An 18,101-nucleotide genomic window follows, 5' to 3' on the forward strand; every position below is an offset into this window, starting at 1 on the left:
GAAAGGATGGTTGGGCCTCAGAAGGAGGGGACCTAGGAGCTGGGAGCATTAGATAGGCAGCTGCGTCTTCCATCTTGCCATTTCTGGAACTTTACATTTCTCATCCCAGCTTCCCTTTGCCTGTCTGCTTTGCACTTCTGACCACAAGCCAATGATGGAGCATCGCTTTCTGTTTCTGCTGCTCCCCCAAGTGTGCAATTCTCAGCCCAGGGGAGCAGGAAAGGCTGACAGGCATCGCTGAGCCTCACATCCAATCTCTACCCGCACCCCTACCCTCTACCCTATCACCAGCTGTGTGCTGGGCATGAGGTCCCTGGAGGAGGCAATTTTTTGAGAGGGGGTTTTGTTCTGTCGGTCTATGAGGCTGTGATCCCACAAACCCATTTCTTTGGGCAGAGTAAGGGAAGTAGGGCAGATCCTACTTCCTCAGCTACCATTAGGTTTCCAGGGCCCTCTGCACTGTAGTTTGGTTTGATTTCTTGGGATTTAGTGCCTGTGGGAAGTTTCTGCCCTGCATAAGCTGAAAGATGGTGCTGCAGAGGGGGAGAGAGAGAGAGATTGCCAACTGCTCTGACATCTGTGAGCTAGGTGCAGACCAAGTTTATGTCCATGATTTTATTTTCTGGGGTGGGAGTGGGGTCTGGCCCAGCTAATTCCCTCAAGCATGGTGACGAGGACTGAGGAAGAGTTTACAGTTCCTCAGCCACCACTGATCTCCTGGCCCCAGGAAGTGATAACCTTTGTTAAACTGATCAGACCCAAAGCCTGGCAGCATGTTGTGGTCAAACAGGAGCACAGCGAATTCCAAAAGGAGACAATACAGTAGTTCCTCATTTATCGCGGGTATTAAGTTCCAGACACCCCCCACGAAGTAGGAACCTTACATTTATTCTACACTCTTAAACCTATGTAACTATAACAATATATGTATACAGTACTGCAAAATCCTGTGATAGAGCAAAAAATCTGGGATAAATAAGTATAATATTTTTAAAAATCCTGTGATATGTGAGGCTGCGATAAGGGAACCACGGTATAGCAAGGGACTACTGTACTTTCACTCATACCAGATGCCATCTCTAGTGGGTGTGGCAGCGACAGGTTTAAGCCTCCCTCCAGCCAAACCTTGAAGCTTCTTTTCTAGGGAGCTCAGCTTCCCAACTGGAGAATCAAGGCCACATCTCCCTGCTGAGCAACCCACAGGCCTGTAAGTAAAGCAGACGTCTCCAGAGTATTGTGGTCTCTGACCCTCAGCACGTGACAGGGGGGTTGTTTGCATGCAGGGAGGCTTCAGGATGACAGGATGCTGCTGGCCTGTAGTCTGTCCTGTTACATGCAGTTTCATACAAGGCAGTCTAAATTTTCCTTTCCTTTTAAAAAAAAGGGTTTTATTTTTTTTATTGATTGATTTTAGAGAGAGAAACTATTTTTATTCCACTTCTTTGTGCACTCATCGGTTGTTGATTCTTATATGTGCCCTAACTGGGGATCGAACCCCAACCTCAATGAGTCAGGACGATGCTCTAACCAACCGAGCTACCCGGCCAGGGCTAAATTTCCCTTTCTTGAATATGTGCTCTGAGACCCAAGTCAGACTCTGGAAAATACTAACATCAGCCCCTGTGATTGATAATCACAGCCTCAAATTCCAATCAGGAAATTGGATCACTGTGGCAGGTGGGGCTGTGAGACCTGCCGGGTAGGAGCAGGCATCCCTGAGGGCTGGGGTTCAGAGCATCTGGTGAGGTGGCGGGGAAGGCCCTGGCGTCTGTCATCTCTATAGATAGAGTCAGTGTTTCCTTAATCTCTCAGTGGATTCTTAAAGCTTCCAGATGGAAGATGGATCTTCATTTGAGTGATCTAAGAGTTTGATTCTGTCCTCTTTTCCCTTCCATCCTTCACCAGCATTATAAACCTTAGGCTCTCAGAATGTAAAAAAACAAGATTTTGTAGTAAATTAGGTTTGCATTTTAAGGAGCAAAGAGGACTTATTAGGTTATATCTTAAAGCATTGGTACAGAAACTATATAAAAATGCATCTCTTTTGGAGCAAATTGTACTGGCCCCCGGGATACCACTGTTTCTCTCTTCCTTCTCTGACCACATCTGTGCTTCCTCCGCCTACGTTTGCGCCTTCTACATAGCTGCCCTCTGGGCTGCTGAAGGCCAGCTGCACGCCTTACCTTGTGGTAGCTGGTCTCATGTTGCCACATGCCCTGTCCCTACTTAGAATAATAACTTATTTTTTCCCTTAGGAATTCCTATGACTATTAATCTTTTAAAGTATATTTCAAAAAATGTTTTAATTGTAATGGACTTTATTAATAGTCATGGGAATGCTTAAGTCATGGAAATACTGAAGAAAAAGTCTACTAAATTTAACAAGTATTCCAGAACATGTTTGTACCAACTCTAGATTTCTCTTCTGAATTTGCAGTTGGATGACCTAAAATCTACATTAAAGTGATTAAAACTGATTATATCCTTATATGCAATAATAAGTTTTTTTTATTAGAAAAAGAATATCACTTGGGGGTTTATTCTGACAGTGGAAAATTATCCAATAAAGAGGAAAATATGGGATAAAAGACACAGTGGGAAGATCAGAAATCAGCAAAACTGGTTATCGTTAAATTATTGATGTATAGTGTGTGTCTATATGTATGTGTGTGTGTGTGTGTGTTTCCTTAAATCTGAAACCACAGATCCAAGCGAACTCTGCCTGGGAAGCTATGTGGGCAGGAAACCAGAAGGAAGTAAGCCTCTGGAGGGGCTTGTCTCACTCTGGTGGAAGATGCTGACTTGTGCTTGACTCAAAATAGGGAAGAAGAGGATGTGAAGGCAATCTGGCTGGAACATCTGTCACACCATTGATCACCAGGGTTGATTCAGCTGATCTGGCTCGCTAGGCAGGTGTCCCCTTCCTCCCTCACTGCTCCATGTACATCCCTCTTGAAGCTGCATGTGCAAAGAAGAGGAATAAAATATAAAAAATAAATAGGAAAAAAGAGACGTATACACGAATGAGTGCTGTGCACAGGAAAGGCAGTAGAAGGCACCATCCCGGCCAGCTGACGGCCTCTGAGTGGTGCACCCTGGACTGGCCTGTCTGCCTGTTCCCAGCCCCACCTTCACCCAGCTGTGCCCCTGGTTATTCATGTCTCAAATGCCACCTTCTTAGGAGGACCTTCTTTATCTCCATAAGAGAGCTTTGCTCTCCCCAACCCCTGCTGCCAAATGGATCACTCTACCTTGTTATTGTGTGTGTGTGTGTGTGTGTGTATGTGTGTTACCTGAATTATATTGAATAATTATTCACTCTGGTCTCTTCAGCTGTTTCCCATTCTAATGGAAAGCAAGGCCCTGGTCTTGAGTTTCCCTCTGGATCCCCAGCACTAAGCACTGTGCCTGATACCATGTTGGGTGGGCAGTATATATTTGTAGAGTGGAGGAATGATTTAACTGCTGCTGGTCATCTTACTCCTTTCTTAATTTATTCAATAGTGTATGGTCTACTTGATCAGGTGCTACGCTAAGGTCTAGGAATACAGATGTGAACCTTTTCTTTTTAAACTCCCCTCTGGTTGACAAGGATCCTTTCTATGTGTGTTGTCCTTTATGATCCTTCATGACAGCCTTTGTAAGGAGCTAACATCACCCCATTGGACAGGTATGGAAACTAAGTGAACGCCAAGAGTAAAACTGATGCCTGGATGCACCCAGCTACACAGGCAGAGCTGGGATTCAGGCCTGCCTCTGTGACCCAGGTGTGCTTATCTGTCTCTTCTGTTGTCCCTGATTCTTGAGGCAGCTTGGTTCCTGGAATTTGTGGGTAGGAAGACATGGCTGCAGAGTGTGCTAACTTGTGCTTTGGGTAAAGGATGCATCTTATCTCTTCATTGACCAGTATATGGCATAGGCCAAAGAAAACTTTATTCACTCTCTTCTGAGCCACTTGACGTTTGAGTTATCCTCTTTGGAGTTGGCCTTCCTATGGAGAAATAAAAACTTATGTGAAAGAGGCTGTATCTATGCATTGGCCATTGAGCAAGGAGCATCCAGGAGTAGGAGCCTAAAATGCAGGTGCCTGGGTGGATTGATGCCCAGGGAAAAGGGCCAGATGCTGGTCAGGGAAAGAGTGGGCTTTGGGCCTCAGGCTCACGGGGCCTTGACCCCTTGAGGCATCTGTATTCACCCAGATAGCACACGTGCCTGGGTGCCCCGCACGGGCTCTCCGGAGTGCCAGGCCTGGGGCATGGAAAGAAGGGGTAGAGGCGATAGGAGGCCCCCTGGAAAGTGGGGCAAGCCTGGGACGGGCTGAGTGCTGGAAAGGGGGATGTGGACTTGGGCTGTGAAGGGCCTGGGGTACAATGATAGGATTTTGGAGTGTGAGCAGGAGCTTTGCTGGTGAGGATGGGATCAATGGACAGGTAAGTAGCCAGGTGGAGATGGCTAGAGGCAGTTGCAGTGTAGGTCCAAAGTTCAGGAGAAAGCAGGGTTATAGTTGGTTGTTCTGGAGTGGCTGAGGTCACCTGAGTTGGGAATTTGGAGCTCTTTAAAGGCAGAAGTAGGGGTGGGCTCTGTGCAGATTGCAAGATGAAGCTGCTGACTGGGGATCAGACTTCTTTTTACAAAGGTTGATGGTAACAGGTAACAATGCTTACTTACGTGGTGCTGGGGCTCAGCAGCAGCTCAGAAGAGGTCGGCTTTTCTCCCCTTGTGCCACTGTCCTGGTCGGACCAGCGGTGCTCCTCCAGCCTGGAATCCCAGAGGACCCTGCCCTCATGGTACCCACAGTCCAGTGTGGGAGATAGCATCCTGACTCTTGCAGAGAGGGAGACCTTGAGAAGTGGAGAGGACAGCCCAGCTAGGGAGTTTGGGAAAGCATGAGGTGCACAAAGGGATGGAGGGGTGGGCTGTGACGAAGGTGAGCAGGTGCGGGCACTGTGCGCAGGGCAGGCTCAAGCAGACCACACAGGAGGAGTGTTAGTGTTGGCTAGAGGCTGGGAGGCTGTGGTACCCATCCATCCATAATTCATGGCTGTCCTGAATGAATGGGGGCAGGGCCATGGGGACCATGAGGTGAAACAGGTGCGATGGAGTTGGCTGTAAGACAGCCCTTGGCAGCCCGGGGTGGATAGTGGGGTGGCCTAGAAACCACACGAGAGGTTATACCTGGAAGGGACCAGCTTCGTGGGCAAAAATCCCGGAGGCTTCTGGCCACACCTCCCAGGTGTGTAGCAGCCTGCTGTGGCTGTGAGTGGGTGTGTGCTGATGTGTAGAAGCAGCCAAGGGAGGGTTCAGGGGACATGGGCGGAGCAGGAGGTGCTGTCTCACCTGTCAGTGATGTGCTGTCCTCGTGTCCCCCCAAAAGGTACGACCCACGGCACAACCGCTGGTTCCAGATCCAGTCCCTGCAGCAGGAGCACGCCGACCTGTGTGTGTGTGTCGTGGGTGGGTACATCTACGCAGTGGCAGGCCGCGACTACCACAATGACCTGAATGCTGTGGAGCGCTATGACCCTGCCACCAACTCCTGGGCCTACGTGGCCCCACTCAAGAGGGAGGTAAAGAAGCCCCTCCAAGAAGGGCCTTTTTTCACCTACTTTACTTTCTGGGGTGTAAAGAGTGAGCCTAAGTCCAGGCCAGGGAATCAGTTCTGGTGAGCAGAATCCACGTCCCTCCAAAGACCCTACACTGAGAGCAGGATAGGGGACCCCTGAGATTCTGCCAGCTGCCTGGGGTGAGCCTCTTCAAGCTTCCAGACCTCATTCCCCAGAATCGCACCACTTCTTGGTCTTGCCACCTTGGCCCCAGGGAGCACTTTAACCCTGAAGATCAAATGTAGGCATAAACCTTCCCCTCATCTGACTTTCAGCACAGCTGAGATGAGCTAGTATGTGTCCAAGGATGTTAAACAAGAGAGATGAAGGCTCAAAAGTCTCACACTTCTCCCCTGTAGGCTCCCTGGAGGGCAGGGCCTTTAAAATGCCAAAAAACACTTGACTGTGTTTTGTTTTACCTTGGTTTGGTCTAATTTAGAAATCTTTAACTCAGGTTTATTGTGCAAAGGCAGTGCTTTAGGAAGACGTCTCTCTTGTGCTGTGGCTTTGGGGTACTTGGACCTTAGTCCTAAAACCAGATTAAAAGCCCAAGGCAAGGCAGAGGCCTTGCTGATCCCTCATGTTCCAGGTCCCCGCCTCTAAGAGCATAGTGTGTACCCTGTTAGTACCAGCGTTGTTATTTTCAGAGCACCTATTTTATATACCTTTGGGGATTCCTGAACACCTCAGAAGCAGGGGATGGCATGGAGGACGTGTGGGCCTCTGCTGAGGGCTCTCCTGAACTAGCTCTGGGCCTTGGCAGGAGCTCCTGCCTTTCTGAACCTCTGCACACCTCCACTCTTTACCTCTCACCCTTCCCCAGCCCCCTGGGGCCTTAGGCTTTGACACTTGGGAGCTAGGGGCCTGATGGGTCCAGCCTTTCTCCAAGGTCAGGGTCTCCCACCATGGTCCCTTTTGGGCAGGGAAAGCAGGCATGGTCCTTGCTCCTCAGCTGCTTTGGGGAAGGAAGCCCGTCTAGAGGGATAGTCCCTAAACGCATCCTGGAGAAAGGAGCAGATTTCGCACAGGAAATACCAGGGCTTCTTGAGACCTGGTGGATGAGAATGAACGGAATTCGGCTCCGGAAGAGTGTAAGATGGCAGTGAGAGGGTCTGTTCCTGGGTGTGTGGGGGAGGGGCTGAGGGTTCTTTGTCTGGGAAGCCGCAGTTCTCCATAGTGGCCACAGAGGGGCAGCCCCGGCCTTCAGTCAGCTTCTCCCTGACTGCCAGTGTTCCTTCTTTCACACATTCATTCATTCAGCGACTATTAACTTACCTTATACCAAGACCTGGGGATGCAATGGTAACAAGAAATGATACAATTTCCCTCATGTTGTTTTCCACCTAGTGGGAGAGACCACTCTTAACCATTAAACAAATCTGTAAAATAATTGCCATTTGTGGTAAGTGCAATGAGGAAATTAAGAGGGAGTTGAGCTATTGAGCTAAACAGTGCCCAGGAACAGGGCTCTGGCAGGACAAATCTAGACAGACTGTTTTGGGAAGGTCCATTTGAGGAGATACCAGATTGAGGGAAGAAGGATCTTCTAGGCCAGGAGGGGACTTCACGGTTTTTTCTGAGAAAAGGGAAGCATGAGGAGTGCTTGTAAAGAGAAGAGGGTTTAGAAGAGCAGGAGCGAGGATGGAAGTTCTGTGCTAGGCTGGAGGCTGTTGGACAAGGAAGGAGGTGGATGTATTTGAGGGATAGTTTGGAGGTAAACCGACCAGACTGTTAAAAACTAGTAAGCAACATACCTCCAAATAACCCATAGGTCAAAGGAAAATAATAAAAATACCTTAAACTGAGTGAAATGAAAAGACATGTCAAGATTTGTTGCACCTAGCTAGAATTGTTCTGCCAGGAAATTTTGTAGCACTAAGAGCTTGCATTAGAGGTGGAGGGTGGAGGTCTCAAATCAATGAACTAAGCTCCTACCTCAAACACCTAGAAAAAGAAGAGCAAAATATACCCAAATCGGGCAGAAGAAATAATGAAAAGAAGAGCAAAAATTAATAAAATTAAAAGCAGATAAATGATAGAGAAGATCAAAAGAACTGTTGTTTTCACAAGATCAATAAAATTGACACACTTCTAGCAAGACTTACCAAATAGAAAGAGAAGACACAATTAAAATATGAAGAATGAAATTGGGTATTGCTGCAAATTCTGCAGATATCAAAAGGTTAGTAAGGCAATACTGTGAACAACTCAGCATGTAAATTTGACAACTTAGATGAAATGGACTAATTCCTCAAAAACTACAATCTGCCCACCTCACTCAATACAAAACAAGTAATTTGAATAGCTCTATGCCTGTTGAGGAATGTCCAGGCCCAGGTGATTTCACTGGAGAATTCTCTCAAACATGTAAAGAAAAGCACCATTTCTGCATGATTTTCTCCCCAAAAATAGACGAAGAGAGAATACTTCTCAGTTCATCTTAGGAAGCTAATATTACCCTGATATCAAAACCAGACAACGGCAGTACCAAAAAAGAAGGGGACAAATCTCTTAGAAATATACACATGAATATCCTTAACAAAATATTAGCAAATAGAATTTTAAAACAAAAGAAACACCACATCATTACCAGATGGGGTTGATTATAGAGATGGGAGGCTGGTTTCATATTTGAAATTCAGTCAGTGTAATTCACCATATTAAAATCATATCATCAATGAAGAAAAAACATTCGATGATGGTTATCCTTTCATAATCAAACTCAAAAAATAAGAATGGAGATGAGTTTTCTCAATGAAGAGCATTTGCAAAAATCCTACCACTAACATTAGACTTAATGGTAAAGACTGGTTTGAGTGCTTTCCGCCAAGATGGGGACAGGGTAAAGATGTCTGCCTCGCCACTCTTAAGTCAGCATAGTCCTGGGAGTTCTAGTCAGTGAACTAAGGCAAAAAAAAGAAAAAGGTATGCAAATTGAAAAGTAAGAAATAAAACTGACTCTACAGATGACAGATTGCCAAAAATCTGAAGCAATCTACCCTCCCAAAAAATCCTAGCACAAATGAGTTCAGCAAAATTACAGGACAGATGTAAGATAAACATACAAAAATTAATCGCTTTCTGTATACTAGCAATAAACACATGGCCATAAATTTAAAATGTAATGCCATTTACAGTTGCTCAAAGAATGAAATGCGCAGGTAGAAATCTTAACAAAACATTCGTAGGATTTATACACTAAAAATTATAAGATGCTGATGAGAGATGTAAATAAATGGAGAGACATACCATATTCATGAATTGGAAGACTCAAATAATAAAAATGCCAGTTCTTCCCAAATTGACATACAGTAATTTAACAAAATCCCAGCAAGTATTTTTGTAGATCCAGCAATTACCTGAAATTTATATGGAAAGGCAAAGGATCTAGAATGGCTCAAATAATTTTGAAAAAGAATAAAGTGGGAAGAATCAATGTATCTAATCCCAAGACTTACCACTGTGGTATTGGGAGATGGAGAGACACAGGTCAACGGAACAGAATGGAAAATCCAGAAATAGACCCATTCGAATATGCTCAACTTTTTATTTTTAACCTCATATGCATCCAACTGATTTTGACAGAGGCACAAAAGCAATGAAGAGAGGGAACATAATTTTTCAAGAAATGGTACTGGAACAATTACACACTCATAGGCAGAAAAATGAACTTCAGCCCAAGTCTCACATGTTATAAAAAAGTTAACCGGAAATGGTTTATGGACCTAAATGTAGAACTATATATCTTTTAGGAAAACAATTTCCTAAAATTTTTTTTTTCTTAATTGGTACGTTTATTAGAAATATGGACTAATGGTCCTGTGCTTAAATGTTGTTGCAGTTGTGTGTTGGCTTCCATAAAACATAACTAGTCATAAGGAGCTCTTCAGTGAATACATTCCAGACAGATGTATAAAGGTCAACAGAAATGACTGACAAGACAGGGATGCTGCAGACATAATTCTCTTATATAATTAATACTTGCTAGAAAATGGAATTTGACAGTATTTACAATTACACCAACATTCATGGAAGCTGAATATCACAGGCATAAGAAAAAAATGTCTTTTTATACTTTCCAAATAGTTTTCTATTTTAGCTATGAATTTCAGTTACCACAACTAAACTTGTTCTTAATGTCCATTCAATCAAAGTCTCTTACATCTTTCTGGGCCTATTCATTTGCAGAGTAGAAACTGTAACCAGGTTATTCATATCATGCAGTCACATGTGATGTCCAATCTTTAAGATAAAAGGAGTGACTCGCAGCAGGGCCACATAGATGAGGAAGTTCCATATGGAAGAAATCACGTCCTCACGCATCTTTCGTTTCATCTCCGGATCCAGCTTCGGCACGAGGCCCTCGATACGGAACTTTGTGACGCTACCACCAAAAATAGATGAAACTGAATGATCTAGGGCTAGGCAATGAGTAATTAATCTTAATCCCCAAAGTATAAGCCGTGAAAAAGAAAAATGGATAAATTGTACTGTATCAAAATTATATACTTTCACTGCTGAAAGACCCTGTTAAGATGAAAAGACAAGCTGCAGAATGGGAGAAATATTTGCAAATCATATATCTGACAAAGGATTAGTTAACGTATATAAAGAACTCTCAAAACTCATCAGTAAAATACATACACAGATGGACCCATTAGAAAAAGGCAAAAGACTTGAGACATTTCATTGAGGAGGATATGCAGATGGTAATTTTAAAAAGCACATCATTGATTATTAGGGAAATTAAATTAAAACCATAGTGAGAAAACCATGTCTCAAAATGACTAAAATTAAAAATAGTGACGACAAATGCTGGCAAGGATGCTGAAAAACTATGTCACTCCATACATTGCTGGTGGGAATGTAAATGGTACAGCCATGCTGGGAAGGGGTTTAACAATTTCTTTTATTTTTTAAAAAAATATTTGTTTTTAGAGAGAAGGGAAGGAAGGGAGAGAGGGAGAGAAACATCAATGTGTGAGAGATCGGTTGCTCTTGCACACCCCCATCCAGGGACCTGGCCCACAACCCAGGCATGTGCCCTGACTGGGAATTGAACCAGCAACCTTTCAGTTCTCAGGCCAGCACTCAATCTACTGAGCCACACCAGCCACGGCTGACAGTTTCTTTCAAAAGTTAACTTCCACCTGCCATGAGACACAGCAGTTGCCATCCTGGGCATTTACCCCAGAGAAACAAAAACTTCTCTGTCTGCAAACATATAGCTTTATTGGTAACAGCCAGGAACTGGAAACTAATCAGATGTCCTTCAGTTGGTGAAGGCTGAACAAACTGGCTGATACTTAGCACGGATTGCTCCTTGGCAATAAAAAGAAATAGACTGTGTATACAAGCAGCAACATGAGTGAACCTGGTTTGGCATAGAAAGCCAATCTCAAAAGGTTATATACTACATGATTCCATTCATACTACACTTCTGAAATGGCAAAATGGAGAATAGGTTAGTGGTTGCCAGGGGTTAAGAAGGGGTCTCAGGGCAGGAAGGCAGTGGATGTGACTATAAACGGGCAATAGGAGGGATCCTAGTGAAGATGGGAACGTCCTGTGTCTTAACTGTCAACATCAGCATCCTGGTGGTGATATTCTACTGTGGTTGGTTATACAAGCCCTTACCACTGGGGACTCCAGATTGAAGGGTACGTGGGGTCTGTATTATTTCTTACAACTGCATGTGAATCTACACTTCCATCAACATGGAGTTTAATTTTTTTAAAAACAAAACCTCCCCAGACCCCCACCATCAATAGGCGGAGACCCAAGCCCTTGGTTTGTATCCTGCCCACTGCTCTGCCCCTGCGCTCCACTCTGTCTACCTCTCTCCACTTCCTGTGCCACCCTACAGCCTGAATATTAGTGACTGTCCCTGGGCCAAACCCTGGAGCCTCCACACCCTGTGGGGCTCCCCCCCCCCAAAAAAATAGTGCCCTGCCTTGGCACCCACGGACCTTGGTGCAGGAGGGCCTTGCATGGGTATGAGATAGGAAGTCTTTGGGGCAGTAGGACCAGTGTGAGGGGTGCCTGTGGTAGGGGCTGGCTGGGCACCAGGGCACAGTGGAAAGCATGTGAAAGGTTGAGGACCAAAATCAAAAGCAGGATGGTATATTCTCTTCCCCCACACAAAAGCATAGCTAAAGATTTATATTGGTGGTTGATTTTTTTTACTTTCGCTTCTTTTTCCCTCACCATATCAGATATCATTTGCAAACAGATACTTTGAAAAGGGGTCAGCAGGCCTGGAGGATTGGCTAGCCATTGGCAGTGGGGGAGAGGTGGAGGCAACTAGTGGGTCAAGGGTTCCCAGAACTGTTGTGTCGTCTTTGACTTGTAAAGGATGCTTAGCTTTTCTTTGAGCTTCCCCATGCAGATGTCCCCTTTAGGGGCAAGGGAAAGACAGTCCATTCTTCCCCTATGGAAGCTCAGAGTCATCTCTGGGTCTGTAGAATCAGTCCCCATTAGGAGGGGTCAAGAGTGGGTGACTGGACAGTCCATCCAGCAAAAAATCCAGGGAGTGTTCTTGTCAGAATGTGAAGAGGAAGTTGTGAAGCCAGAAGGTGTCAGGCAGTTATGGGATATGAGGGGCCTTGGCAAGGGCTGCTGGCTGTTGTCCCTCACTGCCCTCTTGCCCCCTCCCTGCCTGCCCCTGTTCTCTTGGTGGCCCATGCAGGTGTATGCCCATGCTGGCACCACACTGGAGGGGAAGATGTACATTACCTGCGGCCGCAGAGGGGAGGACTACCTAAAGGAGACGCACTGCTATGACCCAGACAGCAACTCGTGGCACACTCTGGCTGACGGGCCTGTGCGGCGAGCCTGGCATGGCATGGCCACCCTCCTGGACAAGCTGTACGTGATCGGGGGCAGCAACAATGATGCTGGCTACAGGCGGGACGTGCACCAGGTAAGTGGGGCTGGGCTGCCCACACACGTTATTCTGTCCCTTCCAGTTGTTACAGATGAAGAACTATTTGCATCATGTCCCCCTTTTTAAATTTTTTATCAAAAAGCAGTTTTAGGCTCACAGCAAAAAATTTTTAAATGATTTTATTTTTTTAATTTGGTTCTCAGCAAAATTGAAGAGAAAGTAGACAGAGCACAGAGGATTTGGGGGGCAGTGAAAAAACTTTATGTGATGGATGCATGTCATTATACATTTGTCTAAACCCATAGAATGTACAACACCAAGAATGAGCCCTAAGGTAAAGTATGGATTGGGACTGATTATATGTCAATATAAGTCCATCAGTTGTAACAAATGTATCCCATGTGGGAGATGTTGAAACTGGGGGAGGCTGTGCATGTGGGGGAATAGGGAATATACAGGAAAGCTCTGTGCCTTCTCATTTTGTTATAAGCCTAGAACTGCTCTAAAAAATAAATTATTTTAAAAATTGAACAGAAAGTACAGAGATCCCATATTCCCCCATTCCCACACACACCAGAGGGGGACACGTGTTACAGTGGATGAACCTACAGTGTCACATCGCTGTCATTCGGCGTCCATAGTATACATTAGGGCTCTCTCTCGGTGGTGTACATTCTGGGGGTGTGGACACACATAATGACATGTGTTCATTATAGTATCATACAGAATAGTTTCACTTGTTTTTATTATTGTTAAAAACTTTAATTATAAAGTTAATATAACCACATTGCAAAACCTTTAAATATTGGAGAAGGGTGAAGAAAAACACTCATAATCCAGTCCTGTGCCACTATTTTTTAGTCCTACCCGTGCATGATTTCCACCCAGTTATATATAGTTAATGAACCTCCCATTCTGCTTCTGGCTGAAGTTCATCATGGGTGTTTTCCAGTTAATGTTTGATCTTCATAGCCACCCCTCACCCCCCTCCTCTGTGGCTGTGCAGAATTCTGTCAGACGGTGTGTCATTTGGCTTGGTCTAAGTTTTAACTGTTCCAAATAACGTAACAAGAATATTTGCTTTATAGAGCTTTTCAGGTATTTTGAGTTATTTCCTTAGGCTGGAGCAGTGGTTCTCTGAAAGTATGGTTCCCAGACCAGCAGCAATCACATCACATTAGAACGCATCAGAAATGCAGATTTTTGCCCCCCCCCCCCCAGTTGCAGTGAGGAAACTCTGGGGGTGGGGTTCAGCAATCTGTATTTGTTTTTATAGATTTTTTTTCTTCTAGAGAGAAGGGAAGGGAGGGAGAAAGAGAGGGAGAAAAACATCAATGTGTGGTTGCCTCTCACACACCCCAGCTGGGGACCTGGTGTGCAACCCAGACAGGTGCCCTGACTGGCAATCGAACCAGTGACCCTTTGGTTTGCAGGCCAGCGCTCAATCCACTGAGCCACACCAGCCAGGGCAGCAGTCCGTATTTTACCAGCCCCCGCCCTTCCACCGCCGTGGTGAGACCCACTGGGCTCTGGTGTCTTAGTTTCTTATTGCTACCATGACAATTCACCACAAATTTTAACACTTTTAAACAACATACGTGTATTCTGACAGTTCTGTAGGTCGTAAGTCCTGCATGGGTCACACCCAGATAAAATCCAGGTATTGTCAGGATGTCTCCCCTTTATAGAGTCCCCAGGGTAAAATCCATGTCCTTGTTCACTCAGGGTGTTGGCAGATTCACTTCTTTGTGATTGTAGGACTGATGTCCCTGTTTCCTTACTGGCTGTCAGCTAAAGGCCCTTGTCAGCCTCTAGAGATCTCTGCATTCCCTGGCATGGGGCCACTTCATCTTCAGTGCCAACAATGGCAGGTTGTCCTTCTTACTTCTCATCTCTCCTGTCATGCCTTTTCTTCTGCTTTCGAAGGCTGGTGCAACTAGGTGGTTCCACCCAGAAACTCCAGGATAACCTCCCCGTTTCATTGTCCATAGCCTTAACCCCATCTGCAAAGTCCCTTTTGCCATGTCAAGTAACACAAGTTCTAGAAATTAGGACATGGTCTTCTTTGGAGGGCCAGTTCTCTGCCCACCACAGCTGGAGAACCAAAGCTGATTATTAAGTCAAAAAGGTAAGATTTGTATGGCTTTTAATAAATATTGCCAACCTGCTTTACCCCTGGCTTGTCAGACAAGGCACAGCAGAATAACTTCACTACACCTTCACCAGCATCAAGTTTTATGGTTTTTGGTTATGGCTGCTGGTTAACAGACAATTTGTCTCTGACCATTTATTTTGACTTTTTTGAGTTTCTAGTAGGTTAAACTTTTTTCTGTGTATTTGTTTACTCGTTTGAGGTAATTTTGAAAAGGAGAACATTGATGGTCATTAGCAAGCAGCTATTTCCACATTTTATTTGCATTTCTCCCTAGTATGGGGTGCAATTGGGGGGCAGGTAAAGATAGTACATGGGCTCTGTGACCTTAGTCAGCTTCAGTCTTATGGAGGGGAGAGAACCAGTACCACCAGACCATGGAAAATAACAGCATGCCAATTGGAAAACACCCACACATACCCCAGGGGCCGCAGGCTGACTGTGGGCCCTGGAGATGGGACAGAGTGTTTGGACACTGGCCCCAAGCCCTTCCTCCAGGGGGGCAGGGTTTGTCCACAGCCCACATGTCCCTCAGCCTTGGTGTGAATCCAGGGCCTGGCCGAGGTTGCTGCCCTGCCCAGATGGCCTGGGCCAGGTCAGGTGCCTGGCTTTACTCTGGCCTTGACTTCGCAGGTGGCCTGCTACAGCTGTACATCTGGGCAGTGGTCCTCCGTCTGCCCACTCCCAGCGGGGCATGGTGAGCCCGGCATTGCTGTGCTGGACAACAGGATCTATGTGCTAGGCGGCCGTTCCCACAACCGTGGCAGCCGCACAGGCTACGTGCACATCTATGACGTGGAGAAGGACTGCTGGGAGGAGGGGCCCCAGCTGGACAACTCCATCTCAGGCCTGGCGGCCTGTGTGCTCACCCTGCCCCGTTCCCTGCTCCTTGAGCCGCCCCGCGGGACCCCCGACCGCCAGGCCGACCCGGACCTCGCCTCTGAAGTGATGAGTGTATCTGACTGGGAGGAGTTTGACAACTCCAGTGAAGACTAGGGCTCTGGGGCTGGTGTCAACAGGAAGGGAACTGTGGTGGGAGCTCCAAGGGCAGCCCAGGCCAGAGCACTTTACCCTAGGGTGTTGAGACCCTTCCTACTGGCACCCGCTGCTGGCTGGCTCCTGCCACCCTTCCTTCACACCAGCCTGTCTGCCAGCTTGCAGCAGGTATTTGCGGGGCTCTGTAGATCTTGGTTGTGGATCACCATGCGGGGAAAGTGCTTGGGGAGGCTCTGGTCCTTTGAAGGGGTGACCAGGCCTGCTACCTCTCAGCGCAGACAGGGTCCGCTGTCACCAGCTGTCTTGGCCTCCCTGCTCCCTGGTTCTGGCTCCTGCTGGGCTGAGAAGGTGTCCTTCTCCAAAGGGACCTGGGCGAGGGGGCTGAAGCGTATCAGGCCCCCATCTGTGGGCAGGGAGGGGGTAGGGTGAGTCCCTCACCTACCCCAAAGCCAGGGGCTTGAGCAATTGAGGCCTCCCAAGGGCTGGACAGGGAGCAGATGCAAAAAGTTGCTTGAGATTGGTTCTAGTGGTAAGATCCCCTACAGTTGGGCTTTTCTGACCCCATGTTGTTGATAAATGAAATAAATCATCTTACAAAAGGTGTGAATTGTTCCTGTGGCCACAGCCTCAATTCCTTTCACAGCCTGTCCATGGCTGCAACACGGGAAACACGGGTTCCCTTCCAGGGTGAGAGCTGCTGCGGGTAGAGCTCTGGGGTGGGACCCCAAACCAAAGCTTCTGCATGCAAGTAGGAGGCCGGAAGCCTGTCTCAGAGGCGAGAGCGCAGTACACTCCCCAGGCTAGAAGGATGTCACCTGGAGACCCACCCCAGTCTGGTGACAGGTGGTCATCCAGCCTGTTGGAGTACCTTCTCTGGTGAGGAGCTCTTTTTCAAACAGTTGGCAATACTTTAGCCCCAAGTAAAGCTCATCCTGAGGTTCAGGAAGTGGGCCCCAGCACGTGAGGAGGGAGGCCCTATAAGGATGGGCTCTTCCCCACCTCTTGGGTCCACGTGCATGGCAAGAGGATGAAGCTGCTGTTACAGGTTTGCCAGGTCCGTTGAGTTCTTAGCACATTGGCTCCCTGGTGCAACAGATAGGGCCTCCCTGGGCCAGCAGCCTTCCCTGCGCCATCAGAGCTTCCACCTGGACACACTCTTCCCACCTGCCGCAGGTTCTGCACCAACGAACTCCTGCCACAGGCCCCCCTGCCGGCACCGCCCTGCTGGCCATCTGCAACTTCCTAAGATTCCTCTCCCGGTTGGCTGGGCATATCATGGAGACAACTGGGTCTTTCCTGTTCCTCGATCTCGGTGCCTTGCCCAGAGCCCACTGCAACTGCTACCACGTCATGGACGGGAGGAGAGTAGAGAGGCAGGAAATCAGTTGCTTTCGGTTCTCCTTTCTGATACCTTAAGGACTCTGGGGTGTGGGGTGAGGCCAGTGGGAGTTGCTGCCTGCTCCTCAGAGCCATGCATGTGATCTTCCTCACTGTCTCTTGGGGTCTGGGGACTCCTGAGGAAACATGCCCCCGTTCCTTAACCCCAACGTGACATCCTGCACTTGCACTTCAGGGTGGCAAGCCCATTGTTGACCCTGGTAGGTCACTTCCAATGGGACAGGGTGGCCACAATTCTCCATTTTCTTCTCCCCTGCTCCTGAGGGTGAGGTGTGAGAACATGGGCTGAGAGTAGGGCCTGTCACTTCCTGTGTCTGCCACCACCTTGCAGGCCAGGCTAGCAGTTACTGTAGACTAGATGTTTCTGGAAGAGAGAACCAGAAATGTTTCCCCTGCCCCACATCTTCAGTGTGTCCCAAGATGGCTGGTGCTTTCTCCCCACCCAGAGCCATAGCTTTACAAGAGACCTCTGGTCCACAGGGGAGAAGGGAAGGGCTTGTAATTCTCTGCAGAGCATGGGGTGGGGTAGACGTGAGCCATGGAAGGGATCCTGAAAGCTGGGCAGGTACTTGGCCCTGCCACTGCAACCTTGGGTCCAGCCTGGCACTTGTGGCCACACTTCCCACCACCTGCCGTTGGGCCTCGCCAGCTTCGAAGTTCACCTCTGGGAAGCCATCCTGGCCAGTACTGATCAGCTTGGGCTCTAGGCTCCCACAGTTTGCCTGTGTGGTGCTCTGGCTACAGGGAACCCACAGATCCCTTATGGTATTCACCTGGCACCAGGCTAGGCCCACGGGCATTCATTCACTCTACCCCCACTTGTGGTGTCTGGGACAGATATGGGCCCTGCCTCTGATGCCAGATCTTGCCATCAACTATGAGATGGAAGTGATGACACACATGCCGTGGTCTGTGGGTCCCTGTGTGAGATGAGGCTGGGACGGTCCTTGTCCTGCAGGCAGTGGGCGACAGCCAGATACGAAATTAGAAAGGCCACATAGATGGGGGTGGGTAGAGATCTGAGACATTCAGGAGTGAAGGTATCTCCAGTGGTCTTTACAGGAAT

The 18,101-nt window shown here is 47.4% G+C and overlaps 1 protein-coding gene and 1 pseudogene across 2 annotated transcripts in view; one reads left to right on the top strand and one right to left on the bottom strand.

Annotated features, from left to right (window-relative positions):
• The window catches only part of KLHL22 (kelch like family member 22), a 33,868-nt gene extending 17,619 nt beyond the window's left edge, over positions 1-16,249 (top strand). For both annotated transcript variants that reach the window (XM_090257924.1, XM_090257925.1), the window contains exons 5-7: positions 5,375-5,567; positions 12,292-12,525; positions 15,275-16,249. In XM_090257924.1, the coding sequence (XP_090114050.1) occupies positions 5,375-5,567; positions 12,292-12,525; positions 15,275-15,637 (790 nt within the window). In that variant the 3' untranslated portion in view covers positions 15,638-16,249. The remainder of the gene's footprint in view (positions 1-5,374; positions 5,568-12,291; positions 12,526-15,274) is intronic.
• Positions 9,828-11,595, bottom strand: LOC149997176 (mitochondrial import receptor subunit TOM5 homolog pseudogene; annotated as a pseudogene).
• Positions 16,250-18,101: the final 1,852 nt, after the last annotated feature.

The sequence above is a fragment of the Furipterus horrens genome, unplaced genomic scaffold (assembly GCF_987537825.1).
Source record: "Furipterus horrens unplaced genomic scaffold, mFurHor1.1.pri manual_scaffold_11, whole genome shotgun sequence".
NCBI classification, from domain to species: domain Eukaryota; kingdom Metazoa; phylum Chordata; class Mammalia; order Chiroptera; family Furipteridae; genus Furipterus; species Furipterus horrens.